Source organism: Schistocerca americana, chromosome 2, assembly GCF_021461395.2.
Source record: "Schistocerca americana isolate TAMUIC-IGC-003095 chromosome 2, iqSchAmer2.1, whole genome shotgun sequence".
Classification (NCBI taxonomy): domain Eukaryota; kingdom Metazoa; phylum Arthropoda; class Insecta; order Orthoptera; family Acrididae; genus Schistocerca; species Schistocerca americana.
The window spans coordinates 708,380,007-708,397,336 of NC_060120.1; the positions used below are offsets into that span (position 1 = coordinate 708,380,007).

At 42.0% G+C, this 17,330-nt stretch overlaps 1 protein-coding gene across 1 annotated transcript in view; it reads left to right on the top strand.

Moving 5' to 3' along the window:
- The window catches only part of LOC124593716 (cGMP-dependent protein kinase, isozyme 2 forms cD5/T2-like), a 226,503-nt gene that overhangs the window by 185,873 nt on the left and 23,300 nt on the right, over nt 1-17,330 (top strand). Inside the window, exons 2-4 of the mRNA XM_047132027.1 lie at nt 9,928-10,041; nt 16,464-16,569; nt 16,767-16,830. Coding sequence (XP_046987983.1) covers nt 9,928-10,041; nt 16,464-16,569; nt 16,767-16,830 — 284 coding nt within the window. The remainder of the gene's footprint in view (nt 1-9,927; nt 10,042-16,463; nt 16,570-16,766; nt 16,831-17,330) is intronic.

A 17,330-nucleotide genomic window follows, 5' to 3' on the forward strand; every position in this document is an offset into this window, starting at 1 on the left:
TGGACCAGCACCAGGAAACTGACTCACAGAGTGGGGACGCTTGGATTACGACCTCTAGTTTTCGCGTATGTCATGACAAATCCAAGATGCCTATTTTTATACATGTATTTTTGTACGTCCCGAGTAGAACGGTGCAGCCTCTGTTATTATAGTAAAACAACTCTGTATATAATTCACTTCTAAACACAGATTAGTAAAATCAGTTGTTTCTGTGATAGTAACATTTCTACAGCGTTTAGATTATTTGTTGGCACTGGGTACGGTCATCCTGTGAATTGGGTCTTTTTTCAGGCTGGAATGTTTTCTGCTCCCGCTCAGGCAGCAACCTTCTCTACGGGGGTATGCCCCCAGGCAAGCAACTGAGAAGCATCTTGTGATAAACGTAACTTGTAACTACCTAGAATTTGTTGCAGTTTTCTTGATATTTGATTTTCATGCTGTGTTATCCTCCGTCAGCTGGGAAATTCGCAAATTAGTGTATGTAAAAATACTAACTTTTGACGTTCGGTTTTGCCAGCGTAGTATTGTAAGGATGTATTACCCCTCAAATAATCTGCATCTACATCTACATCTACATTTATACTCCGCAAGCCACCCAACGGTGTGTGGCGGAGGACACTTTACGTGCCACTGTCATTACCTCCCTTTCCTGTTCCAGTCGCGTATGGTTCGCGGGAAGAACGACTGCCGGAATCCCTCTAATTTTACATTCGTGATCTCCTCGGGAGGTATAAGTAGGGGGAACAATATATTCGATACCTCATCCAGAAACGCACCCTCTCGAAACCTGGACAGCAAGCTACACCGCGATGCAGAGCGCCTCTCTTGCAGAGTAGTACAAATAACGCATTTATAAATATGCAAAATTTGGTTGTAATTACTCCAGACGTTTCTGTGTTATACTTCTGTATCAGCCTCTTGTCATCCATACCACTATGGGAGAGGGGGGGGGGGTTATGGGGTTCTTACCCCATAGAGCTTCCTTCCAGAGAACAAATTATGTGTGTGTCAAGTTTGGTTGAAATTGATCTAATGGTGTAGAAGGAGACCTGTAAATTCCAAATCCTTTGAACTGAACTCCCATGTATAAAACATCTTCAGACGTCTGATATTTTACAACTGAGTTAATGCGTTAAATGTTTGCCTTTAAACTTGCAAGCGAGAAAAAGTTTAGGGAAGTCTTGAAATTATGGTCAATGTTTCTTGGAAGTGACCAAGCACTCTCATTATGAAACAACGAATGGGGTTCAATTTTAAGCAAAGGATAGTTTTTCAGGGCTTTCAGTGTACATGAAGCCATTCATCCTGAAGTATGCGACGTTCAGTGATATAATTTTGCAGGTACATTAAGTGATATATGTAGTTACGTTTATTATTTTATTTATTTATTCCACTGTAGCGTGTTCTCTATAATTTAAACATAGGCTGTACTGATTCTTACACAGATTCTTAAGCAAATTGTAGTGTACATTATTACTTCCTATACCATACTACCTCTCGTCACTATAACTATTTCTGCTACTACCACTTCTAATAATAATTGGTAAAAAACCGAAAAACTATTTCTGCCGTAAATAAAAACTAATCAACTACCAAATCGAACTATGTCTATTACTTGTACTACTGTTATAATAAAGCCTGTTCTTGCCTGTCACATGCAGGCATTATACGCAAAGAGTACTGCGAATAGATTTGGTGCTAGGGAAGTAAAAGTAATTAATTGAAGCCTCATGCCTGATGTTGAAGTTTTACTGCGTGCCCCTTTAAAGCAAAAGCTAGTTTTTCACGCATCTAAATGTTTGAAGTCGTATCTCCTGACCTATGTGTAGTGCAATGATATAATTTACCAGGTACATTCGATGGCATATATGGATACTGTCTTTAAACTGTGTGGCGAATAGAGTCAGTAATAAGCCGGCCGGTGTGACCGAGCGGTTTTAGGCGCTACAGTCTGGAATCGCGCGACCGCTACGGTCGCAGGTCCGAATCCTGCCTCGGGCATTGTTATGTGTGATGTCCTTAGGTTAGTTAGATTTACGTAGTTCTAAGTTCTAGGGGACTGATGACCTCAGAAGTTAAGTCCCATAGTGCTCAGAGCCATAGAGTCAGTAGTAAAGAAGTAATAAATGAAAATTTCGTGTCTAAAGCTGAAGTATGACTGTATGAACAGCGAAAATGTTGTAATCAATAAACTTTATTGCTTTCATCATTTAGAGAGGGTGTTAGCGAGAAAAAGTTTCGTGAGGTTTTGGAATTACGTGTAATCTTTTCTGGAAGTCGCCAAGCGCTGTCACTCTCAAATAGATATCGTCAGTTAACGCTGCCCCAAGACAAACAAACAGTTTCTAACTGTAAAACTTACAGCGTTAACGTCTCACATAAGATTATACCTGTTAATGAAAATATTATTATAGCATAAATTTTTATATTCGGTTAATAACTACGCAAAGTACTGAAAATCAATTTTCGTTGCCCTTACGCTGTTAAGAAGTGTGATTCTCCCACTTGTAGATGCGACATCTGCTCAACATCGCTGTTGTGACAGCAGTAAACGCGCGTCGAACAGCTTTAAGAATGTTCGTCAGCTGTCTCGTAACGTGTGGGAACAACCTCCAGTTTAATGAACCCCTATAATGCATTTTCACAAGATGACACATTAGGACTTCAGGGTGACCTCTCCAAAGATGCAGGACAGAACCACGTCGAATCCATTTATAAGGAAATATCTCATTGAGACATTCTCTAACGGCGTTAGCGTAATGGACTGGTGCTCCATCCTGCTGGAAGTATATACGGCCGAGCAATCCCCGATCTTGCAAACGTGGAATGAACCAGTCACGTAACTTGGTGAGGTATGCAATGTGATTAAAAACACTGTCAAAGAAATATGGAACCACCAAGTGGCTTACGGGCATACCAGCTCATATAATTCCATGTGGTGGGTTTTGGTCAAGTTCTTCATAAAAATGAGAGTTTCTCGCTTTTGCGCTGCGATATATTGCACACTCGTCCGAGAAAAACATGTTCGCCTTTGAAGGAAGAGTTGTAAAGACATCGAGCATTCGCCCACAAGTCTGATGATGTTATTGCATGCCATTATCACTCAATCACTCATTCCGTTTACAAACGAATGTTTAAGTACCTTAACTTTAAATCATTCTTCATACGAGCAGTCCATAATTTTTCGGACCGGCACCCGGGATATACTTAATTCGCGTTCCGATATTTCGGCTGACGACTTGCAGCCATTCTCAAGGTGAGTCGCTTGCAAATTTTTAAATCACTTTACATACTGTGGAATAAACGCTCATGCCTAAGAGATAACACTGTTGGTACCAAAAGCGTCAGTCATAGATGAACCTGAGGCTTCTAAGAGTAAAACAAAGCAAGCGTAGGAGCGGCGAACAAACAGTGCTTACGAAGTATGTTGTTGATAATTATGGATCGCATGAACACTTAGAATATTTCGTTTGTGAACGCAGACGTGAAATGAGGGTTTCCCATGATCTGTCGAGCAAGAAACCATCCTACCGGTTGAGCATATTGTCTGCTATTTGTATTTCCACAACTTCCTTGACCATTGAATCCCAGTAAGATGAGGTTGTGGCCAGTATCTTAACTTCATCGTAATCCATGGCATGGCAGTAAAGTTGTCAGCCGAAATACCGGGACTGAATTAAAAATACGTCGAATGTACGCCCGAAAAATGATGGAATATCCGATCCGCTGGGAAAAGTTCAAGAAACATTCTTCAGATATTTTTGTAATGTCGAATATGGCACTCCCAATTCCTGCTTATGGACAGACTTTTGGGGCGAACGTTCGACAGACGGTGCAGTCCACCGCCGCGTCCCCTCCCCCCCCCCCCCCCTCTCTTTTCAAGTCGTGAAGTCGTGTTGGTGGTCGTCCTGAGCGGGGCTTATCTTTTGTTCAACCAGTTGCAAAAAGAGATTTTTCTCCCTCGGTTTTGGTGGAGAAGGATTCTGAAATCTTACAGTGAAATTACGCTAAATAGTTCGCATTGATTTTTCTCTATGGGTCGTTTGTGATCCCATTGCGATCTGTTTCTTCAGGGTGTAAATGGATTCATTAGCGACGATTTAGATTTATATCAGCACCAACAACAATAAGAAACAACAATTCATTAACATCTCTGTAATACATACGGGATAATGGGTCTTGGTGATCACCCTGTAGATACCAGCATTTAGTCCGAGGGGCGTTCAGTAAGTAAAACAACACATTTTTTTTCTGAAAGCAGTGTGCTTTCATCCAGGATTCCAATACATCATATTATTCGCCACTCATTTGGCAACAAAACCATATTTTTCAACATAATCTCCCCTCGATACGACGGCCTTACGCCACTTTTCTATTAGGGCCTGCACGCCTGCATGGTACCATACTATTGGTCGACGCCGGAGCCAACGTCTTGCTGCGTTAATAGCATCCCCATCATCCACGTCGTGCTTCCCGCGGAGTGCATCCTTCATTGGACCAAACAGATGGAAGTCGGAAGGTGCGAGATCTAGGCTGTAAGGTGGATGGCTCAAATGGCTCTAAGCACTATGGGACTTAACATCTGAGGTCATCAGTCCCCTAAACTTAGAACTACTTAAGCCAAACTAACCTAAGGACATCACACACATCCATGCCCGAGTCAGGATTCGAACCTGCGACCGTAGCAGCTGCGTGGTTCGGACTGAAGCACCTATAACCGCTCGGCGACCGCGGCCGGCGCTGTAAGGTGGAACAACCCAGCGAGTGTACACCTGTGAGTACTCCCAACAGGTGGACGCTTCTGTCAGCACTACCAACATAGACGTGCACTTGAGCAGCGAGGTGTTTTGTTGTGATCGGTCGATCACCTCGAATGAAGGTGCGACCGCACATTCCAACATTGCAGGAGTCCCGGCTGTGTGCGGCCTGTCGGCACGCGGGATATCGGACAAGTTTGCGCGATCGTGTTGCGTGATGGCAGGCGTATCGCCAACGACTCACCGTACTTCCGTTCACTGCCAGGTCTCCGTAGACATTCTGCAAGCGTCCCGCCAATAGAAATTCAATATCTCTCTGCATGGAACGCATCTCCGTTACAGATGCCATTTTGAGGGCTACGTGTAGCACCGCCACCTAACGGAACTTCGTGAAACTATATAGGCTGAAGCGGTAATATTTCACGATGTCCCACAACAAATTTTGCATTTTTTTCAGCCAAAATTGGCAGAGAAAAAAATGAGTTACATTAATTATTCGTACAATCTGTTTTGGGCGGGAGGTTCTTGTGGGCCGGCTCCTAGATCAATGTGTGAACGTGGTGTGTATCGAACATTTTCTTCCTGGTGACGCACTGTCTCGGGGGTGAGGCAGTACGATCAACACCGACTCAAAGGAAGGCCTCGGCGCTTGTTCGTGACGTCAAGTCAGCTAGGCACGGCGAACGCCAGGTCTGTTGCAGGCCTACTCTTAATGGCGGTGTCTCCCTCTCTGATACAGGAAAATGTGGAACTATTGGCGGTAGTTGACCAACACACATTGTTCTGAGAGATTTCTGCAATCAATTAATTGTGCAATTCATTACACCTCTTAACAAATAGTGTACTACTGAACTTAAATTTCCACCTGTTTCAAGGACTGACATACAAAAACAACTTCATGGTCCAGCAGCAACAGAATTCGTGCTTCTTTACTTTGTTTGTAAATCTGAGGAAGTAACGTTTGTACTGGGTCGCTTTTACAAGAAACTGTGAACATATTGGTGCTCTTCTTTAGGTATCTTGGTTGACTATGGGGTGAGGAGCAGTGAGTGTTAATGAAATATCTTGCGATTGTACACGTTGGGGGAGGGGGTGGGGGACAGAAGAAGAGGCAAAAGAGAGATATTTGTTTTATCAAATAAAATTTTTTTATCTTATAAAGTTTCTCCTTTCAGTTGCAAGAGGGGAATATTTATCTTTTTCTAATGTGCATGTTTAAAAAAGTTTAAGCTCAACAGTATTTTCGATGTATGAGACTATTTTGTTTCCTGTTTAGAATTCCTTTCGTTGAAAACGACTGTAATCTATTGACTGGCAACAGTTGGACATTTACACATGTAAATTAGTTCACATTTCCAATGACGATGTAAAACGAAAATAAATAAATAAATGAAAGAAAAGAGTTAATTGCAAGGGGGTTGGGGTAAGTTTCGATAGCAAAATGGATCAAGTAAATATAGTTATTTGAATGTAAAATTTCCGAAGTTTGCAATGGGGCAAAGCATCTTCTCATATTGATCTACGTTTGTTTCGACAGGATTCAGTAATACATTACTATGATCTTCATTTGTAGCTTTACGATAGTTATAAAATCTTTCATCTAAATAAAACTGCAGAATCCAAAACAATACCAAACATTTTGTCAAAAAAAAAAAGAGAAATTATAGTGATAAGCACGCCCCGGCGTTTCTGCCTGCAACAGACCTGGCGTTCGCCGTGCCTAGCCGACGTGACGTCACCAACAAGCGCCGAGGCCTTCCCTTGAGTCGGTGTTGGTACGATCCCGGCCGCCTCGCGGTGCACTCTTGCCCGCGGCCTGGCGACATCGCCTCACTCGCTTTCCCTGCGGTGTCCTTGTGGCCTGTCTGTCACGGGATAGGATAGGACAGGCGGCCTGCTTTCCCTGATCCGCCCCCGGCGCTGCTCCACATCGCGCCGTGTCGCCGCCCCGGGCAGGGACCACCACCCGCTGTTTACATGCACCGCTACCCGCGACCCCCTTCTCTCGTGCGTCTCGACTTGCCTACGTTGTCACCGCTGTACCCAGACTGGTGAAATCGCGCGGAAACTATGCAGAGATCGATATCGACACAGAGAGCACGGCCAACTGGGACGACGGGAAACTATATCGCGCATCCGTAACCAACAGCGAGAAGGTGCAGCTGAGAAAAATTATGTGCTGAATGTTATTTAATTTTTTGTACATGCGACATCACAGTAATTGTAGACACATTTGCCACTGAAACCGAATACGCCTTCGGAAAGGTTTAAAAGACACGCCAAACAGTGACCCGTCCGTCTCCTCGAAGTGGATGTCGAGTCAAACGTAGCGGCCACGAATTGTCCGTAAGACGCAAAAGAAAATACTTTTCAATAATGTGCCCGAATGGAACACCACATCGGGTGTTCCAAGTTTCTGGAGAACAACAAAACACTTTCAAAACTAGTGCAAGAACGAGTCAACTTAGTGTACCGATACCCGATGTCTGCTACGTCCCATGACTTGATGGTGTTATGCCGTGTGCCGTCACGCATGCGTAAACAGGAAGAGAGCAGAACAATGACAATATTTTTTATGCGTCGATGCTACGTTTTTGGAATATATATTGCTGTACCAGACTGATCTGTAGCGTTGCCGAGGTTTAGATTAGGCCTAAAGATGACAATTTGGATGAGAGTTGGCCAAGCGATATCGAACCCTTTAGTTAATTGCAAAAAGGCGACAGTTCTTCCGTATCGTTTAAAAACTCGGATGTGATCCTTATAGTGTTAGGCTAATATAACAATTGGTTGTGGCCTATTTCGCTTCCGCTTTATTTCGTTGTCGTGCCTGGTACACCAAGAGATACAGTAAAATGGTTCAATTGGCTCTGAGCACTATGGGACTTAACATCGGAGGTCATCAGTCTCCTAGAACTTAGAACTATTTAAACCTAACTAACCTAAGGACATCACACACATCCATGCCCGAGGCAGGATTCGAACCTGCGACTGTAGCAGTCGCGCGGTTCCGGACTGAAGCGCCTAGAACCGCTCGGCCACAGCGGCCGGCGATACAGTAGAAACCGATTAATTTGGCATTATATTAGCCAGACCTGTTAACTTTGTCTAATTCTTAAAATGAATCAGTGTAAGCGACTTTTGAACCATGACTAAATTGTACTCGGTTTTGAGACGTGTCAAGTGGTTAAAATGCCACGAGCTTTCGACAAAGCGCTCCCTTGTCAATGTCAAATGGTATGACTGCCTGTGGGTTGCTGTTATCCCCTTATGTACACCAGCTGCTGGCTGTGATGTCACTGGTGCTCACGCGAGGCCAAAGAGATATAGGGGCGCTGAGGCATACGTCACAGCACGCGACAATCGTTTACAGTGGGGAGCGAATTACTGTTTTAGACCACTCTAACACTTCGTAGCTGCGCTTCTAGATAGACTCACGCTCTCGATAACGTACGTGAACACAGCAAATGACTTTATTGGCTACCTTTTCATTGATATACCGATTTCCCGCCTCCCACGAACGTAGCCGACCGTTCGCGATGTATCTCGGATAAGGCAACTAGCGTGACGTCAGAAATTCGTTGCCGGGCTCGTATTTCCTGTGGGCCCCAATCACGGAATCGCTATTTTTATGGGCATATGTTGACTCGGCGTTTGATGCGCCCACTTCAACCTCGCGGTCGTTGGATCCCACGTCGCACTGAATTGCAGGCCACCGTCTTAAGGATATTATCGGTGATTTCTATTTCGATGGCGATTATTGCGAGCCTATGACAGATGTTTCGCCAAGTTCGACCCGGTGACCATTTTCTACAGCATGTTCAGCTAACGCGTTTTTTTTAAGGGTAACGTAGGCGATGAAACTTCTCATGATACTCCTGCACTGTTTACCCGACGTAAGACTGGCCACCCTCGCAAGTCATCTTGTAGACCCCCAGCTATTCTGAGACCTGCTGCGCCTTTAACTGCTCTCAGTAAATTGCCGTATTTTTGTCGGAGGCCTGAAGATCTATTTGATTTGGTGTCTTTTTGGCAAACGGTTTATCTTCCCCTAAACAGAGACACAAAACGGCAAAAGAGTCTTTTCCTGTTCCTCGTCGCTAGTCTTACTGTAAGTCTCACGTGAGATCACTTCATTTGTTTGGCGAACGTTGTAGCCATTGTTCCTGGAGACCTGGCGGTGGTGACTCGGCTTCTGAATAAAGTTGACATCGTTTGGTGACATATTTCACCAGCAATGATAAAAATTAAGAAGGAGCTGAGCAGGTACTCGTTCGGTGTAAACCTATATTACAATTCGGAAATGGATGAACTCGGTTCACTTAGAAATACAGTGTTCATACTCCGTATCTGAAGTGTTGCAAAGCCTATCAATTTTTACGTTGCCAGTCAATATCGTAGACACAAGTGCCTTGAATACAACAAGGTATTTCTTTTAATAGAACATTACATAGAGGGTTCTGCACTTTTTGGTACTTTTACAATATATCCCCTCTATGTGGAATTCGTTTCAATACATACGTCTAGAGATTGGCTCCTACCTTGGGATTTTTTACTGTGATGGCGTAAAGTGACTTTGAGTCCTCGTAGCATATTACAACCATCTAGCAGAGCAAAAGGGTGTGTTACAATGAAAATCGATATGTATCTTTCGGCCACTAAAGGCAAATTTCCGGGTTAGAGAATCGGTTCAGTACGTTGGCATTAATCCATCATTAAAGTTTATATTAGATCACACCCCGCTGAAGAGTGATATTTTAATCCAGAACCAACATTACTGGCGCAACAAATCTTGATAGAGAGAACTAGAAGATTATAAACTACATTAAAAATTACCACTTCTTTTAGCCGATTGCGAAACCAAAAGGTAAACAACGTAATAAAGCGAAAGTGCTATTGCTCTATGTAACGAAGCAGTGGAACAATAAGATGAATATTTAGCATTGACTCCCAATTTCGCAGAACAGAACTGAAAGACGCTTACGCAATGAAATCAAATCGCGAAATCTATTAGTGTTGCCCGCCGTATCAACTTATGGACCGAAACTGACGTATGAATTTGGTTCGCTTTCACTTGCGAGGAAAGCGCCACACGGAAGTGCCGTTGCTCTCTTGCAGAACTGCAATAATTTCTCTCGTGCTGACGCCGGCTTTTTGTTTCTTTTTGCAGAGGGCCGCGTGGAGGTGTCGCGTGAGAACAAGTACCTCTCGACGCTCGCAGCGGGCAAGGTCTTCGGTGAGCTCGCCATACTCTACAACTGCAAGAGGACCGCCACCATCAAGGGTAAGTCCAGCACGTACTCTAACACCTCAGCCGGCGGAGTAGCTCACGCCAGTTTCCACAAGTTAATTCTGTACAAGCGCTATGTATAAGCTCATTTAGATGGAAGTTTCTATTTGATGTTACCTAAATATTGATAAGTTCGTGGTTATAATCTCAACTCGACGAAGAAGTATTTAATAGAAAAATGTTATGAGAAGTAATAATAATTACTGTCATAGAAGGGGCAGTCAAATGAAAGCGAGACAGATGGAGAAAGCAAGTAAACTTTCCATTATTTCAAAAGTAATCGCCGTGACTGTTAATATATTTATCCCCGCGTGTCCCCCATGTGAGACAAGATAGTCAGTTCCTTTGTGGAAAAATATCTACGGTTGCTACCCAGGCTTGCACCACATTGTCCGAAGCAAGTAGACATCCACGAATGTCTTTCTTCAGGCCTACAATAAAATAATAATAAAAAAAGAAACATCACATGGGGAGACATCGGGACTGTGTGGAGGATATGTAAGGGCTAAACACCGTGTGGTGGGCCAATATGTTGGCAAGGTTGTTTCGACTACACATTTACGAAAAAAAAGACGCACCTCGAAGGGATTACCCGAAGGACAGTTATCGGTAGATGTGATGCACATATGCAGACTGAGCTTCACAAATTGAGCAAGTTAGTAATACGTTGGTCCACCTCTGGTCGTTATGCAAGCACTTATTCTTCTTGGCACTGACTGATAGTTTTGTTGCATGTTCTCCTTAGGGATACCGTGCCAAATTCTGTGCTATTGCCGCATTAGAGAGATCCGGCAACATTGATGCCCAAGTTCGGGTTTACCCGCACCCACAAGGCGAGAGCTCCCGCGGCTTGTCTTCGTGCTTGCCAAACCGTACCTTGGCCAGCAAGGTCGTCGGATCTCTCCTCAGTGCAGAACATTTGGAGTGTTATGTGCAAAACCTTCCAACCAATTCGGGATTTTGACGATCTAACGCAGAGATTGGACAGAATTTGGTACGATATCCCTCAGGAGGTCGTCAAACCAATCAATGCCGAGCCGAGTAACTGCTTGCGTAATGACCAGAGGTTAACCATTGCGTTATTGAATTGCTCAATTTGTGAAGGTCTTTCTCTTGAATAATCATTCATTTTTTTCTTAAATTGTAGTGATTTGTTTGTCTGTACGCGTGTGGTACATCCACAGATACCCTCCCCATTCGGATTATTCGTTAGTGGTGCACCGTTTATCTAATTTCGTTGGGATATCCATATTTTTGGAGACTTGAGGAAGACATTCGTGGCTGCCGATCTGCTTCGGACGAAGAGGTGCACGCCTGGGTATAATCGTGGTTCCTTAAGCAACCGCAGTCACTCTTCCGTGAAGGCATTGACCGTCTTGTCTCACAGTTTGGTGATTACTTTTGAAATGGTAAATAGTTTGCTTCCTTTCTTTTTCACTTGACTGCCTCCTCTATAAAGGTTTGTCATCTTAAGAGTGATTAAAGGCATATAAAATGTGTACATCGTGAAAAGTTCGGTTTTTTGCGTGTTTTGTCAGTTAAGGTCGCGATATAATACACTGACGGAATTGGGAAGTGTTGCACCATGAAGCACCTATCCGTTATTTATCAAACTTTCTGGAGCTGAACATTACATAACTGGTATTAAACGATTAAACTTCGATTTCATTCGGAACTGATAGCGATCATCATTATTAGTGTGATGTTGATTCCCTGGGCAAGAGTACACTCTTGTGTTCATTGTAACATGCAAGCAAATAGCCCCTGAATATCATCTTGAGGACTTTCTAGCCATGCTTGAAACACATGCTGCCTCAGTGCACGAAGACCGATGGCTTGAGGTTAGTATGAAACTATATACCGTGCCATCGCACACCAAACATGCTTTATGGGTGACAAGCAGGCCAGCCGAGGATCCGTACATTCCTCGAGGTGTTTGCGGTGTAAACTGCAGTGTGGCGTCTTGCATCATCCTGTTGGAATATGCCATTTGGTACCCTGGTTATGAAGTGTATGACAATGACGTTTACCGTTCTTGCCACTGACTGGCGAGCACACTCCCCTCAGCAATTACCGTATCAGTCCCGCTGTCATATCCAGTATCTCACAATATCGTGAGTGCAGGAATTGGAGATGTACGGGTCAGGAGAAGCGCTGCTTCCTATGACCTTTCAACAGGTCGTCTACTGATATGTTGGCGTCGATCTGACGTCCACAGATGAATGGAAGACTCGCTGCTGAAAACCACAAAAACCGTTCAATGGCCCTGTTGACACGTGCTCCATGCAACTCTCCATTGTCTGTGATAAGGCGTCAGCAGCAAACGACCCATGGGAACTCGAGATCGCAACCCAGCTTCCAACATATTCCCGGCGGCTCATGGTGACACATCTGTTTGAAACCTCCGCCCAGATTTCAGCTGTTGCCATCTGTCTATTCATCAGAGCCAGTTGAATGATCTTCGCATGGATTAGTCCTTCCATAAGAATCCGAGCCTACTCTTTGTGCCACTTCGCCACAATTCGTTCTGCAGTCATTCCACTACAGCCAATGGTGTGTGCGACCTGTTGAATATGATTCTCCCGTGTCCCTCATTCCAATCATTCAACCTTTCTCAAAGTCCAAAAGATGGTAATAAACTGCAGCACATCTACTTCCTCTGGGCGTGCTGTGTTGCTATCTCCACCTCAAATGTTCCAGTAACGCCGGACACACCCTATAGCGATCATGTTCTCGCGTCATTCTTTATCTGTAGTAGTTGTTATTTTCTGTGCTGAAAATAAGCTCATACGTATATGGGTGAAATTTTAATCAACATATCCAAGAGGTACGCAAGTACTGGAATATCAGCTTTATAGTGTTCTATCAGAGCGTTCGTGGTGTAACACGTTTCATTTCTGTAAATAGATTTGTTGTGAACTCTGTGCCCATAAAAACAGTTCAGTTTTGTCCGATTGTCTTTCTTTCCTTGTAATGCAGTGTCTTATGTACAGTGAACACACTGTTAAAAAAAGGGAAACGTTAGGGAAATAAAAAGTCTTATAAGTTTATTGCACATAGTATTTTTCATCCTATGTTTTTATCTGCTAGTTATAAGTGTGTCGTGAAATTTATACAAGTACAAGTGCTATTTGGAAAGTAAGGTGTGATCGGTCGTGAATTGGAAGCCAAAATAAGAATCAAAAATGTTTCATTTTCAACAGTTTACTACATCTGCCAGCTATTTCTCTACATAGTCGCCAGTACAACTTAGACATTTGTAGTAACGTTGTAGCAACTTTCCAGTATCCTCTTCACAGAAGGCAGCTGTGTGTGTTTCCCAGCACTTTCCTGTGATGGACTGCAGCTCGATGTCTGTGCCAAAATGTTGTCTTCATAGCCAGCGGTTCATATGAATGAACATCAGAGGGAGCCAACTCTGGGCTGTATGGTGATTGATCAAACTCTTCTCTTTGAAAACACTGCATGGGCTTCCTCATTGTTCCTGTAGTGTGTGGCATAGTACTGTCATGAAGAAGAAAGTACATGACAGGAATGTTATGTGGGGGTTGCATGAAATTAGTGGGCACCCATACTTGGGAGGAGACACCATTGTTCTTAGTACCTGTATGTGCCCACTGTGTACTCAGAAGTGAAAAGAGTGACATGATGCAACTGACATGCATACTAGACACACTGCCCAACACATGTATGCAATTATTTATCAGATTTTCACTGTCATTTCCATTTTGCAGCCTACCAGACCTTACTTTTTGAATAGTCCTCGTAGATGTCAGTTTGTCTTTGTCTTTGATCTATTTGCTTTTTCCTCACAGTCAAAAAATATGATTAGAATAAGGAACCATTAAGTATACTATCTATAAGTATCCAGCACCCAACACTCAGAGACTGTTGTATCATTGTAATTTATTACTCTTATTTGTAAAGCACATGCACAAAAAGCACATCCACATGAAGCTGTGTCCAGTGAGTTAACATGGTAACTGAACAAGGAGGTGTCTTGGAGAAAAGGAACAAAGTAAGGAAGATAATGGTTTAACTATGGCCGCTTCTACTACAATCGGTAACAGGCAAAAGACAATAGTCATTTCCTCATGAAATTGCCTGATGACTCATGCAGGCAATAAACACAGCCAATAGAAAAAGCTCAGTAATCTCCTAATCAAAGTTCATAGCACTTATTTTAGTCCATCTGTAGAGAGAAACTAATTTTGCTTGTCAAAAAGTATATTCTTATAGAATGTTGCTATAGACTTTTTACTGAAATGGGAATAAAAAAACACTGTCATATTGTTATCACTGTGCCATACCAGTAGGCAAAAGCAGAAAACAGAAATAATAAAAATGGTTATGTAGACCAATGGACATCGAATTGTTCAGTCAGTTAAGGAGTGGTGCAGCATCAGAAGTGTGTCATTGACTGTTCCGAGTTAAATACACACAAGCTCCTGGAATCATTAGGTGTCACAAGGATGTCCGGTTACCTTAACGGCCCTTGAAAAATGAAGAAAAATATTTCATGATATCAGTTTGTATATGGAAGAAACTACAAAGTTACAGGAATTGACTCCTTTGCATCAAACAAAAGGAAATTGTGGGGTTTTGATTGCTAGCAGTGTTTCAGAAGATATGAAGTACATGAATTCATTCTACAGTACAAAAATTAAGTTTTTAAACAGAAAATTCAGTTTCATTGAATACAGATAGAAATGAATAATCTCAATCTTTATTTTACCAGCTGCATAAATCTGTTTGCATGATCGGCCAAATGGGGCACAACCATCTGTAGGCACAAATCAGCTGCAAAAAGTAGACGTAACACTTGAGGAAAACACTTGTTGTAGCTGGGATTCACAGTCATAAAAAACTGTTTGAAGGACATCATCTTTACACCAGTGACTGTTATAAGTTTTTGTTACACACAATTGCAATTTGGCCTTATCACTTGATAATGGCCTAAGGCCAAAATTGCAATAGTGTGTAATAAAAACCTTTAACAGTCACTGGTGTAAAGATGATGTTCTTCAAAAACTTAAGGAAAAATTGAGGACTCACAATCAAAGAATTATCATTTACAGTTTTCTTGTTGTAGAAACATTATTTTTACATCATTAGGAGTAAACTATGGCGAGTTTTTATCAGAAAAAATGAAGATTATACAGAATGGATTAAGCTCTCATGTTTCTGCTGTGGTACGCAGGCAAAGGTGATCGTTCTCTTGATAATATTGATGTGGGTGATGAGCTATGGGTTCTGTGTGCATATGTAGCAACAAAACAGAAGTTCATGGAAATTTAAGAGTGTTGAAGTTTTCTTCCAAGTATGTTACGGCCATTGTCTTCTGGGACATGAAATGACAACTGCTGATCCAGTTTACAACTGAATAGTGTACAGTGAAACCTAAGAAAAAGCTACAAAGATCACTTCAAAACAAGTGACATGGCATGTTTTATAAGTTCTGGTGTGGTTTTGCTGCACAATACCACCCACCTGCCATAAAGAAAAAGAGAAATATCAACAACTATTTGCAAGTTTCAAATGGAGGTTGATAGAGACTCATCTTTATTGTCCTGATTTGGCTAATGGAAATTGTAACCTATTCCTCAATTTGAAAACTGGCTATCGTCAATGCATTTTGTTAAGGATACAGAGCTTGATGATGCTACTAAATTGTCTTTAAGGTCACTGGCAGAAGTGTTCTGTGGCAAGAGTGTATGCTGCAATAAGTGTGTCAGTGTAGGAGAAAAAGATGCTGAGGAAAGTTTAGCTTGAATAACTTTACTGGGTATTCCATGAGGACTGGTCAATAATCTGGAGTATGATGGCAATGATTATTCAGAGCTAAAAAGTCTAGTAAACATGGGCTCTAAAATGTTTACATCAGGAGCTTTGAGTACTACTTCATCTGTGATACTGCAAGACAAATCTCTCTACTGCATTCTTTTTGTTTTTCATAGTCTGAGAGATGATATGGTCCAAAACAAGAAAAAAATTCAGTAAACGTGGGCTCTAAATTACATACCTTTGGAGCCATTGGCACTTGTTCATCTTTGCTACTGTGAGCCATGTCTCTTCTACTGAACAAGTTTCATAGCGCTTAAGGTATGCATTTTAGAGCCCATCTTTGTTAGACTTTTTGCTGCAAATAATCAATCCTGTCATATCCCTGAGTATTGAGCATTACTCCTAGGACACCCTGTATAATAAAGAGTGGTAATGTGTGCTAGTATTCCTCCAATATCCAGATGGAAGTTACATTTTGAACTGACCTCATATCAGGAGTAGTAATGTTCACATGATGGACAGTTGCATTATCATTCAGTTGTTTGATATATTTTAACACTGAATTAGTTTTAAATACTCATACAAAGCTATTTTATTGTTCTGTGATATGAATGAGATGGTGGGTGTTGCAGCTGCGACTGACTGTAAGCTATGGGCTATCGAGCGGCAATGCTTCCAGACCATCATGATGAGGACTGGCCTCAGCCGGCAGGCGGAGTACACCGACTTTCTCAAGAGGTATGTTGTCACACAAGTTTCTTTTGTAAACATAATTTGTTAGTGCAAAAGACAAATGTAATGCAACTCTCAGCAGTCATTAAACATCCATGAATGATTTTTTTGCCAAAGAAAGGGCAGTGAATTGTACGTTTTGTTACTGTCTTCTCTGTATCTCAGCTGTTAATTGTTTATTTCTTTTTTTCTTTTTTTTTTAGTGTTCCCATCTTCAAGAACTTACCTGAAGAAACACTCACAAAGATATCAGATGTGCTGGAAGAGGTGGGTGATGTTTTCTGTAGCATACTGAATTATTATTGAAACATGATGTACTGTTAGTTACTGAACTGTAGTTTAACACTGGTACTAATCATAGTTCATTCTGTAGTATTTAATATTAAGTTCCTGGAGAATTTCAAATCTAAAATTGTTACTGGAAGTTCATTTTTTTGTTCTGATTCGATTTTATCATAAATTCAGTTATGTACATGATTGTGTTGACTGCATGATTAGTACAACAAACACCTTTGTTCACAGATATTTTCCTGCATTGCATTTTACAAGTGCAATTCATGTTTTTGTTGTCATGTTACTTGACTTGCTACATAGATAAGTGTTTGAGTTGTGTGTTATAGTGAAATGCAATTTTACACACTGAACGTTATTACAACTACCGATCTTGAATGTAAGTAACGTGACAAGTAATCTGTGACTTTTTTCTGTTAGATAACTTGCTTGGTCAGTGATTTGACTAAACAACAGTGACACACACAGGTTCTATG